At 38.1% G+C, this 15,164-nt stretch overlaps 2 protein-coding genes across 2 annotated transcripts; both read left to right on the top strand.

Moving 5' to 3' along the window:
• Window positions 1–2,219: 2,219 nt before the first annotated feature.
• Window positions 2,220–4,442, top strand: LOC121309145 (fibrinogen silencer-binding protein-like). Its single transcript, XM_041242054.1, has 2 exons — window positions 2,220–2,665; window positions 3,440–4,442. Exons 1-2 carry the CDS (start codon window positions 2,292–2,294, stop codon window positions 3,981–3,983), a joined length of 918 nt encoding a protein of 305 aa, XP_041097988.1. The 5' UTR covers window positions 2,220–2,291; the 3' UTR covers window positions 3,984–4,442.
• A 6,880-nt stretch (window positions 4,443–11,322) lies between these two features.
• LOC121308439 (fibrinogen silencer-binding protein-like) lies at window positions 11,323–14,881 on the top strand. Its single transcript, XM_041240842.1, has 2 exons — window positions 11,323–11,841; window positions 13,807–14,881. The coding sequence occupies exons 1-2, from the start codon at window positions 11,441–11,443 to the stop codon at window positions 14,336–14,338; spliced, it is 933 nt and encodes a 310-aa protein (XP_041096776.1). The 5' UTR covers window positions 11,323–11,440; the 3' UTR covers window positions 14,339–14,881.
• The last annotated feature ends 283 nt before the right edge of the window (window positions 14,882–15,164 follow it).

Below are 15,164 nucleotides of genomic sequence, written 5' to 3'. Positions count from 1 at the left end.
GGGGGAGGAGCCACATACCCCCCTGCACCTGTGCTGGGGGAGGAGCCACATACCCCCCTGCACCTGTGTTGGGGGAGGAGCCATATACCCCCCTGCACCTGTGTTGGGGGAGTAGCCACATAACCCCCTGCACCCACGCTGGCCTTCTACTTGGGATTTCTAGCCTCCTACTTTAAATGAAAATGAAAAGACTGCATACGTTGGGGATTTAAACTGTTGACAACAACTTTGTTGCCAACACTTTGTGCTTGAGCATTTCTTTCTTTCGTTCTAAATAAAACCCAAATTCTACCACAGTATTTATTTATTCTTTCCTGATTATATATTTAAAAAATCCACCTGATTTCACTTAATTTTTTCATTAAATAATTCTACCCAATTTTTAAAAAAGCATTCACCCGAATTTGGACGCCCTAAAAAATTTCACTTGAAAATCATATGCCTTGCTTATATCCTATGTGGTTGGAGCCTAATTAATCATCAATTATTCAATAAAGGCTCCAACCACATTCTTGCATGTTTTTGGCAGGGGTAGGAATTAACCCCATCCCTGACAACCACCACCAACACACAAACCAAACAATGCATTTAAATACAACAAACCATTTTAAATCATAATGTATCTTTTGCAGGGCTTAAACCTTCTCCCTATTTACATGCAGTTTTACAAAAGTTGTTGTAGTTGACATTGCGTAGGGCTACATTTTTCTTTTCTGCTGTACAATACAGGTAGAAGTTATAATACGCAATGTTTGATGTTGTGATATATATTTTTTTCTACAGTACAAATGTGAAATGTTATATTTGTGTGACGACTGTAAAACAAAAATATAAATTGCTGTCAAGCACACAATATAATACTACGTTATTCTTTATATTCATTTTCTGAAGTAAATGCAACAAGTTCCTGTGCATTTTTGTCATAAATACAAGTAAACAGTATCTGTTCATTTGTAACATCTATAATTATAAAACAGTTTAAATATAGGACCTATGCCTTGTTCTAGTAGGTTACAATAGCTTACCTGCACTATATATTATTATCGGTATCTTATTGGTATCGGCCGATATGGGTAGATAACCATCGGCTATTGATCGGCCAAGAAAATCTTTATCGGTGCACCCCTACTTAATAGCGAAAACATCAACAGTTAGTGTTACAATGGAGTTGCTTTAACCTGGCTGCTCCTAGACTACATTGCTAAAGCCTGAACTCTTTGCCACATAGAGGTCAATTGAGTCTGGCAGCAGGAAGCGATGCAGGGTGTCTCAGAATGTAAATCCTCTATGTAAGCAGCAAGGACAGTGCAGTGTGTCCTGCCAGCGCGGCCTGACAACCTACTGAAATCCAGACTTCAATTCAGCCTAATCTGCTAGAGGAAATGAGATTGCCTCTAGGGGGCTGGTTTAAAAGAAGAAGAAAAAAACACACACACACAGCTCAAGCACTGTGGAAACAGAATGAAGGCAAGCAGTGAGGGCTTTGCAAAACCTAAACAATACCAAAAGATCAATGCACACATCTTGCACACAACCTCCATCTGGTTACATTTCACAGTAGAAATTGCTTTGCTTGGAATTTGGTTCTTCGAAAAGCTGCTAGTTTAGTAGAAATTTAGACCCTTGATTCTTCTCTGTTCAGCAGCTGTTGGTGATTGCTGACTACCTCAAAGCCTCTAAGGTGCACAATAGTAAAAGATATGGCAAAGGCCATGTTTACCTGCAAATATCTTGGCAATCTTTCAGAAAATATTATTAAAGAGGAGTGCTAATTATGAATAGTTTTTTGTGAATCAAAAAAAGGATATATATATATATATATATATATATATATATATATATATATATATATATATATATATATATATTATATATACAGTAACAGGATACTTTAACTGGCAATAACTTTGTTTTTGAGGGAAGAATCAAAAGACGTGGGTCTTTCCATAATATATATATATATATATATATATATATTATATATAGGAGGGAAACAGTGAAATGGTTGGGAAAGCATCCTACTTATTATATGAGGCCCCATGATCGAGGAGCACAAGCACAAGCACTCGGCCATCGTGGAGAAGAACCGCTGCTGGGAGGCCGTGGCGGAGTACTACAATGCCCTAGGAGGGGAGCGAGGGAAGAATCAAAAGACGTGGGTCTTTCCATTTAAAAAAAGGACATCCGTGATCAAGGTGGTGATATGTAACCAGGAAGACTTGAAGAGATTCATGGCCTGTGTCAGTGGTCTGTGTTTGTGACGGAGCATCTTCTAGGAGGGAAACAGTGAAATGGTTGGGAAAGCACGCTCCTCCAACTTCACAGAGGCAGAAAAGATTGACCTTCTGCGACTGGTGAGGCCCCACGTCCGGGTGATCGAGGAGCACAAGCACAAGCACTCGGCCATCGTGGAGAAGAACCGCTGCTGGGAGGCCGTGGCGGAGTACTACAATGCCCTAGGAGGGGAGCGCCCCCCTCGCACCGCACAGGGCCTCCGCACGCTCTACAAGCGGCTCAAGGAGAATGCCAAGCAGGAGCTGGTGCAGCAGCAGCGGGCCCAGCCTGAGTACCGGCAGCAGCTCTCTAAGCCAACCAGGAGGCTTCTTCTCATGGTACCAGCCTTCTTTCAGAACCTCCAGAACAAGGAGAGTAGCTGTTTACACAGGTACGGAGATTGATATGCTCGTTCTTCATTTGTGATCATAGAGGTAAAGACCACTTCTTTCCCGTTGCTTGCACTTTTCACTTCAAGTAAATTGTAAATTTAGTGTAAAACTTCATGTAAATGTATCAAAAGTCCAATTTCTTCCTTCAGTATTTGAAAAAGTGAAGGATCTTTTATATATATATATAAAAAAAAAAAATTCAAATCACATTTGAAGTTACTTTTACATATTTTCAGTGTGTCTATCTACTTTACTGGTCCCTGAGTATATCTACCTTTTGATTTGATTTCTCCCATTGACATTTCTTATTTAAGTCATACACTTCATAGATCAAGTAAGCCTATTGGGTTTTAAAGGAGACAGTTCATTATCCTCCCACTCTGCCATCAAAGCTTCAGAACATTAAAACTTTCAATTGATTGAAAAAAAAAAAAAACTAAAATACATAAACTATAATTTTTTTATTATCTAAAAAAGTTACCAGTAATAAAATAAATCATGTTTGCAATACGTGTGTTTACCATTATTAATGAACGAACAGCCACATTTGATCCATGAAATTTATGCAAATGAAAAGTTTACACATTTGAACATCAAATCTTGATTTTTTAACTACATGTATAGTTTTTAAAAAATGGATATCTGAAAGACAACATGGCATGTCTGTACAAAAACAATATCCAGACGTACAGTTGAGAGTTACAGTAATGTGTCTATTGGTTGCAGTAGAGTTACGGTAATATGTTGACGGGATTGTGTTCTTTCTGATCTAGATTTCCTTCTGGCCAGTCATCTTACAGAGAGGAGCCTGGGTATCTCAGTTCCCAGCCCACAAGCTCGCAGAGCCGACTGCCCACCCTTCTTGCAGCCCCTAATACAGAGGTACATTCAAACGAAGATGCAAAACCTCTGGGTCCACACCTGATTGACAGCATGGAGATTGGGAATGAAGATACTGATAATGCTGTGGACAGCTCTGCTTCGTCTCGCCCATCTTCTCTTAATATGATGGTTGTGCTGTCATCTTCATCTACTTCTCACTCCCCTCAAACAAACACGTTATCGAGGCCCCCAACGAGAGAAAGCCTGAGCCGGGCAGCCACAATGCACCAGCTGGAAGCACTGCAGTTGTCAAAAAAGGAGCAGGAGCTGAGCATTGAGAACCACAGGAAGATGGGCCTGTACATCGAACTGAAACGGGAAGGGCTCAAGAGGAAGCAGCAGCTGGAGGAAGAGCTGCTCAGGGCCAAAATCAAAGTGGAGAAACTCAGAGCATCCAGGCTTAGGCATGGCCTACCAGAGTTCAACAGCATGTAAACACAACCCAGCTGTTTATTTAGCCTGTATCTACTGTATTCACCTTTTCAATGAATACCAATCAGTCTTCTGATTCTTGCACAGGTCTGTATTGTGTGCAGGTCTGTATCTGGCATAACATCCAACCTGTTTTGCCAGGTTGGGTGTTATGACAGTTGTGGGCCACGCTGCATTTTACTAAGACAGCCCATTACTACCAAATCTCAGTTGCTGGCTACTTCTTTTCATGACTGACTACACCGAATAAGCTGGGCTAGCCAATTATTTTATGCGAAGGTCCAGCTTTCTTGGTTACAGCAAGATTAAGGTTTGGAGCAACATTTTCACTCTGACTCCTATCCCCATATGCAGAATCACACATAGGTACACAAATATAGTTATTACACATATTGTTGCTGGTTTCAGAGTTATTTACTAGTATCCTTCCCTGCCAAAAGCTATTATTATATGTTTTTGTTAACAGACCCAAACATTGTGTTTCACAATTGCAAAAACAAAGCAAATTGTTGCAAACCAAATTGAAGCACAAGAACAAAAATAGCAGAAAAATGTTTTCTCTTTCAAGTGAATTGAAATTAAAAACAGATAATAATAAATATGTACTTATTTTACATTCAGTACAAAAATAACAGGCTACAGCAAGTGGGAGAAGTGGCAGATCTTCATTAATAATATTAGCACGAACACATAATGTGATCTGCAGATACTTCAAACAGGAAACATTTTAATTGCATGTGTTGTAAGGATCACTTGGATTGCAAAACGTTGACAGTTTTGATCACCATTACATCTGCATACTCATTGCTAAGCTTTGCACATAGCAGTTTGGTGGATTATGGAATGATGCAATATCAGAGTTAGGGTTTAAATGTGTCGTGGACAGAGTTCTGTCTGTTGTGCTTCCATTGCTTGCAAAGTTAAATTTCATACAACATGTGTAGTACAGTACAATATTGTGTCCATTTCTGAGTCATGAGTACACAACAGAATAACACAAATACATGTTGATTTGTAAGTGTTATTCAAAAGAGCATTCTATCATTTTACCAGTAATCATTTTTAATCAGCTTGGAACAGCTACTTAACAAAGATTTGTAGTACTCATAGTTGATTCTTTGTCCTTGTGAAGGGCGATCTTCATTTTGTATTAGGTAAAAACTTACTGATGACTAAGGCTACCATATGACCCATGTTCACTGGGAGTTTGGGACAGCTCAGGATTTTTAACTCACACCCCAGTGCATGCTGGTAAGTGCAGTCCTGCTTCTCTTAAAGAAAAGAAACAAGTGAAAGGTACCTGAGATTTAAAAAGCATAACTGTCCAAGTGAACATGGAGCCATTACGTTAAACCTACTGATGACGGTTGTTTTATTAGCCATAGGGAAGGGAGAGGTGGACACTTGCAAAAAGAGCTACAACAGCCAATGCACACTACAGCAGTTTCACTAAATAATAGCATATATTTGCTGATAGTACTGTTGTACATTTTGTTTCGTAGCACTCGCTGTATCTACAGTACTACTGTCTATCGCAGCGACATTTGCACCATAATAACTACATTAAAACCTGTCATAGCCAAACCTGTAAGATACGACACCCTCTATTAACCGGTGGTCCTCTGATGTGTCATTTACACATGCTGCTATCCACTGAACGATCCTGATGGAAACTGATCAATGCACATGTTACCATGGGCCTAAAACAGTAAAATCACCTCTTTAGCACCACAGAATAGATTCAGTTGCCAATAAAAAAATATATAAGATGGTGTGTTCAGTTCAACAAGAAAGCAGGGGATTCATATAATTGCTGTACTGTTAAAAAGCTGAAACAAGATTTTTTTTCAAAATGTACTAACGGTCCGTAGATACGGACTGCGTAGATTACCACTGCTATAAGCTAATTTTGAATGATGTATTCATATTGTTTTGAAGTATTACAGGAGAATAAGTCTGTGGTGTGTTACTACTCAATGTTAGTACTTCAATGAATGTAAAAGTATTTGGCTAATGAGGCATCTTTTTTATATAAATGCAATGAAGTGGTGGTGTTCCAAGTGCTAGTCACAGTATTAGTACCAACAAGTTCCCTTCATACATGCTTTTAGGCAGTAAAAGAGAATGCATTTCCCATAAAGGTAATTTCAGGGTGAGAATATTCGTGAACTGTGTCATATTTTCCTGTTGATGTGTAATACGCCATGACAAAAAAAGAAAAAAAAAAGTTTCTTAAACAACCCAGATAGCCTAGTTAAGAAAAGTGGATAATTGTATGCATGACTTGATGTGGAAGACCTTTACACTCTATACGAAAACCTGGGTAACTTGTGTTTGTCTTTTAAAAGATCATGGTTACCCACATTATAACATATTTGACAAACAGAATAAACACACATGTGATTGTGATTATGCTGTATGTATAAAATATATTTAAAAAAATAACTACAGCAAGTATTGTTTTAAAAAAATCACTTAGAAATAATTATATTACTTATAGTTGATTGCCAAATTCATAATCTAGTGCCAACATAAATGGAAACTACTCTGTACATAAAATATATATGTGAAATGTGCATTTCTTTTTTATGTTGGTCTTATTTGAGAATGTGTACATACACTAGGTATTATTTTTCTGAATTACTAGACTGCAAAGGGTTTTTGGACAGAGGTTCCTATCTAAATTATAATTTGTCTATTTTGCAGATGCCTTTATCCAAGGTGACTTACAAAGACTAGGGTGTGTGAACTATGCATTAAGTTCAGAGTCACTTACAACAACATCTCACCTGAAAGACAGAGCACAAGGAGGTTATAAGTGATTTGCTCAACGTCATACATTGAGTTAGTGGCTGAGCCAGGATTTGAACCGAGGAGTTCGGGGACCTCCTAGTTACAAGCCCCTTTGCGTTAACCACCAGACCACACAGCCTTATCTAGCAATGCACAGATATGAACGTTAACATTCATTCCAGTTCTCTGGAACCAGTGAATCCAATGTTCTGTGAATACCCTATCACCCCTGTTGTCTTTCCAACTTCAGAGTAAAGTGGCACAGGGGAATTTAAGTTTTAACTGATTCACTGCATGGTTTGCAGAATGGAGCTTTTACATACAAAAATGGAGAGACAGAACCACATTTGACTACAAAAAAAAATGCTGTATTTTTGTACCCCCCCCCCCCCCCCAAAGTTCATTGTAGAGGAACAGGATAATGGTTACACTAGCTGCAGTTTTAGAGCTTTGTAGAGGTCAAAGGGGTGCTTTTAATGCTTAAAAAAATCTCCAGGATGTGATGGCTGGAACAGATCATTTGAAATAAAATGGAGCAGAAGCTTAGTAAATACGACAGAGTCTTCGCTCTGTTAAACGTAAGGGTGTTAAGAAACCTTTGCACCCAAAGTGCAGTAAACCCATAGGTAATCGTAGGTTTGTAATTGCTGTAATATTGCATAGTGTAAGCAGTGCACTATCAGATAATATTACCGTGATGTAATTTCACACTTTGTACAATATGTATTTTTGCTTTGTTTATGAAAAACAAATTCACACCTTGTACAATATATATATAGATTTTTTTTCCACCTTGTTATCAAATAGCACCTGGTAACATCAAGTTAAAGAATGTTTTCAGTTTGTCTTATTTTCATGGATCTGTTATTGCTGGTTCTTTAATGGCTGGAAAGAAGTCCTGAGGACAGTTTCACTCGGGTGTAAAAAAAAAAAAAAACCTTAAAGAAAGGCAAACTGAGCACTCTTTAACTTACTATAGTATCAGATGTCCTGTAAAATGAAAATACATATTTTCAAAATAGCCAGGGCTTTAGGGAGCATTTAATATCATCACACCCCTTCACATTTTTGACTAAGCATGCAACATTATTGTGGTAACATGTAACTATCTGGTGGTTGATCCTTAACTAAAAAACACTCAAAAGTGCTAAATCACTGATTTTCATATTGCAATGATTAAGCAGGTTTGTCTGGTGTAAAGAACAAACTGTATGGCCATGTCTGCAAATGAAAGTCATCTCACAAGCACAGTGGTTCCATTTTCCAGGTACACCAAATGTTACTTTTCTTTTTTTTTTTTTTTAAACCCCAAAACGGTTCGTGCAACAGGTCATGTTTTGGTATGCATACCACATTGTGACAATGTACCACTTTCTGGCCTTACACCGTTATGTTCAAAGAACCATGCCAACATTTGGTCCCCCGGGGGCTCATATGCATCATAGGCATCATAATGAAAGGGGCATACGCTAAAAGCACTCATTACACTATGTAACACAATTTTTGTTCCTGGGTAGTAAGTGTTATTTCCTAACTGCTTATGCCTTAAAAGTATAGAAAATGGCTATTATTCCCCACAAACTTTGCTTTTGTGACCAGGACAGTGATATTTTGAAATTTACCTATTTCCAATGAGAAAACGGGCAAATTTGTGTCTTTTCGTTCACATAAAGTCAGAAAAAAACAACATATGAATCCAAATTAACATGTACTTATGCTAAAGTAATACAAAAATGACTACAAAAGATTTAGAAGTGAGTAGTTTTTCAAGATTTACGATTATACTGTAAATCACTTTCACGAATCAACCCCCAAATGTAGTCTCCCATCATGTTCTCGTTATACTGTCCTTGGTAGCGGCGTTCAAAGTCCAGTATATCCTGGTGGAAGCGCTCGCCTTGCTCCTCCGAGCACGCTCCGATGTTCTCCTTGAATTTATCAAGATGAGCATCAAGGATATGGACTTTGAGGGACATCCTACAGCCCATTGTGCCGTAGTTCTTCACCAGAGTCTCAACCAGCTCCACATAGTTTTCGGCCTTGTGATTGCACAGGAAGCCCCGAACCACTGCGACAAAGCTGTTCCAAGCTGCTTTCTCCTTACTAGTGAGCTTCTTGGGGAATTCATTGCACTCCAGGATCTTCTTTATCTGTGGTCCAACGAAGACACCGGCTTTGACCTTTGCCTCAGACAGCTCTGACAAATTGTTTCATAAGGCCCAATTTGATGTGCAGTGGTGGCATCAGCACCTTCCGGGGGTCCACCAGTGGCTCCCACTTGACGTTGTTCCTCCCCACAGAGAACTCGGTCCGCTGTGGCCAGTCCCACCTGTGGTAGTGCGCCTTGGTGTCCCTGCTGTCCCAAAGGCAAAGATAGCAGGGAAACTTGGTAAAACCACCTTGGAGACCCATCAGGAATGCCACCATTTTTAAGTCCCCTATGACCTCCCAGTCGTACTCATCATACTTTAAAGCCATCTCAGAAAAATGCAGATATGTATCCACTTAGGCAGCTGGAACTAAACTGAACTGGTGGGCTTAAGGCCCCTGTATTTATACTACTATTTATATTACTGAAAAGTTCTAGAAGTTACTCCAAGTTTACTCAGCACTGAATCTATCTGGAATGTTCTGGAAAATAGGTACATTTCAAAATATCACTGTCCTGGTCACAAAAGCAAAGTTTGTGGGGAGTAATAGCCATTTTCTATACTTTTGAGGCATAAGCAATTAGAAAATAACACTTACTACCCAGGAACCAAAAAAAAAAAAAATGTTACACGGTGTTATCATTGAACAGAGGTATCCCCTCAACTCACACACGACCACCTTGACAGTAAAAATAGACATAAAGAAGTGTTCTTACATTTGTATGATCAGCAGATGTTTCAGCTGCCCGAAGAGCACCGCGTGTTTTTCACTAACTACTGTGCAGAATAAATGATTGCTTTTCTATAGGTAAATATCGTGACACTCTTCCTATGCATCGGGACACGCGACATTTGCTAGGAAATCGGGACTGTCCTGACCGTATATGGACTGTTGGCATGTATGCGATGGTATTATACATTTCTTAAACTGGTATTTTTTTTTTTTTTTTTTTTTTTTTTTTTTTATCATGTTAACGTCATATGGACAATTTTATCATAACTTGTATACTCTTACATTTTTAGAATTAAGCATGAAATGCACATACGGTAACACGTACAGGGGAGGCACCCTTTAGGCAGGAGTTATAACATATTTATGTGCAGTCTGTTTTTAAGTGAAAATAAATATGTATATTTACACTATTCTTTCAGAAATCGTTATTTTCACAGTAAAATACATATATTACACGGCATGACAATTGGTATATTTCACAGAACTCGTGTAATCGTGGAAAATAACAACAGCGTTACTAATCATAACCAAATGCATAGTGTATTACTTTAATTTTGCTTTTCTTTTTAAATCATGGAGTTATTCCACAACGGCAAAAATGTTTATCAGTAAAAAAAAACAAAACAAAAAAACAAATAAATAAATAAATAAAATTGCAACCAATTCTCCAAATGTGCTTGTATCTGGACCCGACATAGGCACAATCAATCACAAAACGTTCTCCAGTTTAGCGGCGATATCAGAGAGGTCACTGCAGTCTCGTTGCCAACAAGTTAATTACCACAACCCGGGAATAAATAATCATAAACATAAAAACATCTGTTGTGCAGATGGTGTAACTATTGTACCGGAAAACAAATAAGAACTACCACGAAAACAAAACTAGAATTTCCTTCTCTTGTTGCTACCGGAAGGCAGCTGCAGATTAACTTTATACTGCAACTTGAGCTTTGGGTGAAACCTAACAAGCCACAGTGAAATTAATCTTGTGATTGACAGCAGGTCCAGCATTATGTAAATGAAAGCGGGAGCTGCAGCAGGCAGCGCCGAGAAGATTAAGGCTCTTCAGGATCAGTGCACACACACGCTCTGCCTCTGTAGCTCATACTTCAAATTAAAAGCAACTAGTGTGCTTCTGTTTATGCTTTTGGTTTCATTTAACAAGCGAGTCACTGATTCCGTGAGTTAAACAACACGTTAAACCTGTGATGGTGGCGAATATGCTTATTCAGAGCCTTTTTAATTTAGTTTTTTTTTTTTTTTTCCATGACAAGCAGGTCCAGTGCAGCGCTAATTACTAGAGCATGTTCGTTTTTTCATAAGGGTTTACTGTTTAAATTCCACTACAAATAAAATACATACCCTCAACCCTTCTCATAAAAGCACAAAGATTTTATATTTCTTAGTTTCACATACTAAAAATCAAATGTGCTTGCCTGGCTTACAATTTAATATAGTCTAGATCTTTAAGTAGGTCAGGCTGGGTTTAAGCAGCTTTCCTGAATCTGCGTCAGCTTAAGCTGAAAGGAATTTCAATAAAACCCTCCCTGGTAGGCGTGGGCCTACATGAGGCTGGCCTAGTTAAGCCTGATTTTTTTTTTTTTTTTTTTTTCTGGGGGGGTATCTGTGTTGTGTTTTTCAGAGTGGAGAAGAAGAGAGAGCGAGGGAGAGAGTGTGTGTATGTATGTGTGTGTGTGAGGGAGAGGGAGAGAAAGAGCCAAGAAGCAGACCAGAAAATAACTGCACAACACTCACAAATACACACAGACACAGTATAAGCAAGAATGGCTGCAGTATTCATGGCAACAAACATGGCGGGGAAAGCAAGGTCCTCCAATTTTACATTGTCTGAAAAGCTGGATTTGTTAAAGCTGGTCAAACCCCACATTAGGATTCTGGAGGAGCACACCAACAAGCATGCAGTGATCGTGGATAAGAACAAGTGCTGGGACAGCATTGCAGAGCAGTATAACACCCTGGGGGGCGACAGGCCTCCTCGCACTGCGCAAGGCCTCCGCACGCTCTACAAGAGGCTGAAGGAGAGCGCCAAGCAGGAGATGGTGCAGCGTAAGCACGCCCAGCCTGAGTATCGAGGCAGCATCTCTGAACCCACCAAAAGAGTGATGGAAATGATCCCCCATCTCTTCAGGCCCATCCATGACAAGGACCACAACGCCTTGCCAAGGTAAGAAAACCTATACAGAAGTAACACTGTGCCATTTATACCTCAGACCAAGACAAGCGAAAGTTGCACCTTAATCTGACTGCATTAGCCGTCAATTTGTGTCTCAGTGTCTATCTGATTAAACTTCCCTTGAACTGTACAATTTATTCCTGTGTGTAATGTGTGCTGCCCCCCACAGTGCCTGAACTAAGAACCGTCTGCAACCTACATTTGTAGTTTTGTTAAAGGCAGAAAGAGGCGGGCAGGCTTTTTAACATGCTCTAACAACTTCTCTCACCCACACAAGTGTTTTGTTGGCAGACAGCTCTGTGGAAGGTATCAGGGTAAGGGACATATGTTTTCCTAACCCCTCCTCCTTCTGGCTGAGATCATACACCATGTATTAAAGAGATATTTACCTCATAATAATAGACACAGCCAAGTGAAACCACAGGCTTTCACTGTTTGTAACTCCCATTATGTGAAGTTGGTACAGCAAATGCTAGTGTAACTAATAGAGGATTGAGGAGGGAGGAAAATCCAATTGTCTAACTTTATTTCGGTTATACAAAAGGAGTTGGAAAAATCAGCAATTACAGCACTTACTATGGGCTGGCCAGTTTGTGTTACTACTTGGTGATAACCTCACCCTACTCTGTTTTTTGAGTTGTTTTATTAAAAATGCCACAGCATTAGATCAGTAACGGGTTTCTAATTCTCCACAAGAGGCTATCATATATTTTAAAAATATTGTAGTGATCAGAGTTATTAATTTGTTTCTACATGTAATGAGCATTAGTTTCAATTAAACTGGTCTTTTTTTTTTTTTTAGAGACACAGTATATATTATTTCTATGAAGCAGCTAGTTCACACATTAATAAACAAATAAATAAATAAATACTGTGTTTTCTCCATCAGAGATTTCAGCTCGAGCCAATACCTTGCTGCATTATTGCTCATTTTTTTTCTGAATCAATCTTTATTCAAGGTATTACATGAAAAGAATGAATACTGACAGTCTTTTATTTTTTTTATATGTATTTATTATTTATTAGGCCCTGTGTGCATTAAAATTAAAATAAAATCGAAAATGCAATGCTTCTCTGCTTTTCAAGGTTTTCGGCTTCTAGTCAGAGCTATTTTCTGTAAATCCACGTTAACCAGCTCAGAAATGGTTTAAGTGCATGGAGGGTCTTCTTGGTTTGAGAAGCCTATGTGTTTATAAATATACAGTCACAGCCAACAATACTGTCACCATACATTTAAGATAATTCAATAAAATACGTTTTTTTTTTTTTTTTTTGGTTTAAATGCAAGCATTTAGTGAATATTATCCACTAATCAATATGACATAGACAAAAACACACAATTTCTGGTAGTTTAACATAAACATATATATATATATATATATATATATATATATATATATATATATATATATATATATAAATTAAGAGTTAATTAAGACTTAAGCAATTTTAAATATTTGTTCATGACAAAACTATTGGCACTGTTACATTAAAAGTCTGTATAAAAATGAATAGAACTAATTAAAAAATATATTCCTTGATTGAAAACCATTACTCAGGAATTAAGCTGCATTATAAAGGCAATATTAGTTAGTTAAAATTAGTTGGATTCACGTTTGAGTAAAGCATTTGTGGCAAACTACGACAAAGGAAATGGCTACAGAACAGTATCAAAGAAATATGGAATACCAAAATCCACAATCACAGCAATAACCAAGTACCACAGAACAAATTCAACTGAAATGCTTGAAAGGAGTGCACGCCCAAAGAAAATCATGAGTAGAGCAGGTAGAAGATTAAACGCCAAGAGCGTAAAGACAGATTTAGAAGCATCAAGCATAATGCTCGAAAGAACTGTTTACAGAACACAGAAGAGTTGTATACATGTAGACCTCTTTACAAACGGTTACTTAAATGTTATTTTCATTTATTACATTTAGTTTTTTGTCTTTTTAGGATGATCTACAAACATGATTCCTCTGTTGAACAGCCAGGAAGCTCTTCCTCTCTGCCAACTATTTCAGACTACCAGCCTGCCTCGGTTACTGTGAGACTAGATCAGGAGATAGATGTGAAGCCTCCTCCCGAGCTCACCATTCTTTCGACAAGAATCGAGGGGGACCAGGAAGAAGATGAAGATGTGATGTCTGTGCACGGCCTTGACGGATCCATCTCCCCATGCCCTTCCTCTATCAACTTGGCCGTGACCATGTCTCCATCTCCCATTCCAATGAAAAGGGATATCTATTCCAGAGCTGAAAACTTTAGGCATCTGACTGGCATTGAACATGAAACACTGCAGCTATCCAAGGCTGAGCACGAACTGGTCATGGACAATCACAGAAAGATGGGTCTGTATATTGAGGAGAAACGGGAGGGACTGAAAAGGAAGCAGCAGCTGGAAGAAGAGCTGCTGAAGGGTAAAATCAAAGTAGAGAAACTAAAAGCAGCAAGACTCAGACATGGGCTTCCAATACCACACATGTGATCCTTACTGGATGCTTTTCTATGGATTATACAGACTATAGCCACTGAAAAGTCCATTATGTCTTGATCAGTTCTTTTATTGCCGACCCAATACAGTGCAGCCTAAGATATATAAATATTTAGAAGGCCTGACCATTTATGATTATTTCCATTTCATAAATGAGAAATGTGAAGTTTTTTTTTATTCCTACAGTAAAAACAAAACAAAACAAAAAAAAAAAAAAAAAAAAACATTGTGTATGCAGTGTAGACCAAAGATTGCTGCATTAAAGTAAATTACAGTACTGCAGTAAATTGCAGCTTACATGTCCACAGATATTGTGTGTGTGTGGGTGTGTGTACGCACACACGTTGTATTATTTAAGCATTTTATATCACTGATTGACATTTAGGTACCAAATGCCATTTGCATTCTGCATTAAGATTGGCACCATTGGCCGTCCATAGGGTGTTACTCCATGGATATTATGAAGCAAAGGATCACTAAGTTAAAGTAAGTTATTGCTTTTCATATATAAATATCTGTAACGTCTGTTATGTTAATGTTAATATATCATTACCAAAAACATTTCATATCATTGTTCACCAGTAATACTGTGTGTGTCTGTGTGTGTGTGTCTGTGTGTATATATATATATATATATATATATATATATATATATATATATATATATATATATATACTAGCTTTTAGTGTTTTCCACTATTATAACAACTGTTATTAATACAGCTTAGGTAAGTAAACATTACCTTGGAAGTTATGAGTACTTTCAGCAAATACTGTACATACTTTAATACTAACTTATGCTGTTAAGCAAATAAATACA

This window comes from Polyodon spathula, chromosome 3 (assembly GCF_017654505.1).
Source record: "Polyodon spathula isolate WHYD16114869_AA chromosome 3, ASM1765450v1, whole genome shotgun sequence".
Classification (NCBI taxonomy): Eukaryota; Metazoa; Chordata; class Actinopteri; order Acipenseriformes; family Polyodontidae; genus Polyodon; species Polyodon spathula.
The sequence above is the reverse complement of the archived record's forward strand: the minus strand, read 5'-3'. Positions and strand labels throughout refer to the sequence as shown.

Coding starts and splice junctions, on each gene's coding strand:
- LOC121309145 (XM_041242054.1), top strand. CDS start 2,292: ATGGTTGGGAAAGCACGCTCCTCCAACTTCACAGAGGCAGAAAAGATT. Junction 2,666..3,439: donor GAGAGTAGCTGTTTACACAG/GTACGGAGATTG, acceptor TTTCTGATCTAG/ATTTCCTTCTGGCCAGTCAT.
- LOC121308439 (XM_041240842.1), top strand. CDS start 11,441: ATGGCTGCAGTATTCATGGCAACAAACATGGCGGGGAAAGCAAGGTCC. Junction 11,842..13,806: donor GACCACAACGCCTTGCCAAG/GTAAGAAAACCT, acceptor TTGTCTTTTTAG/GATGATCTACAAACATGATT.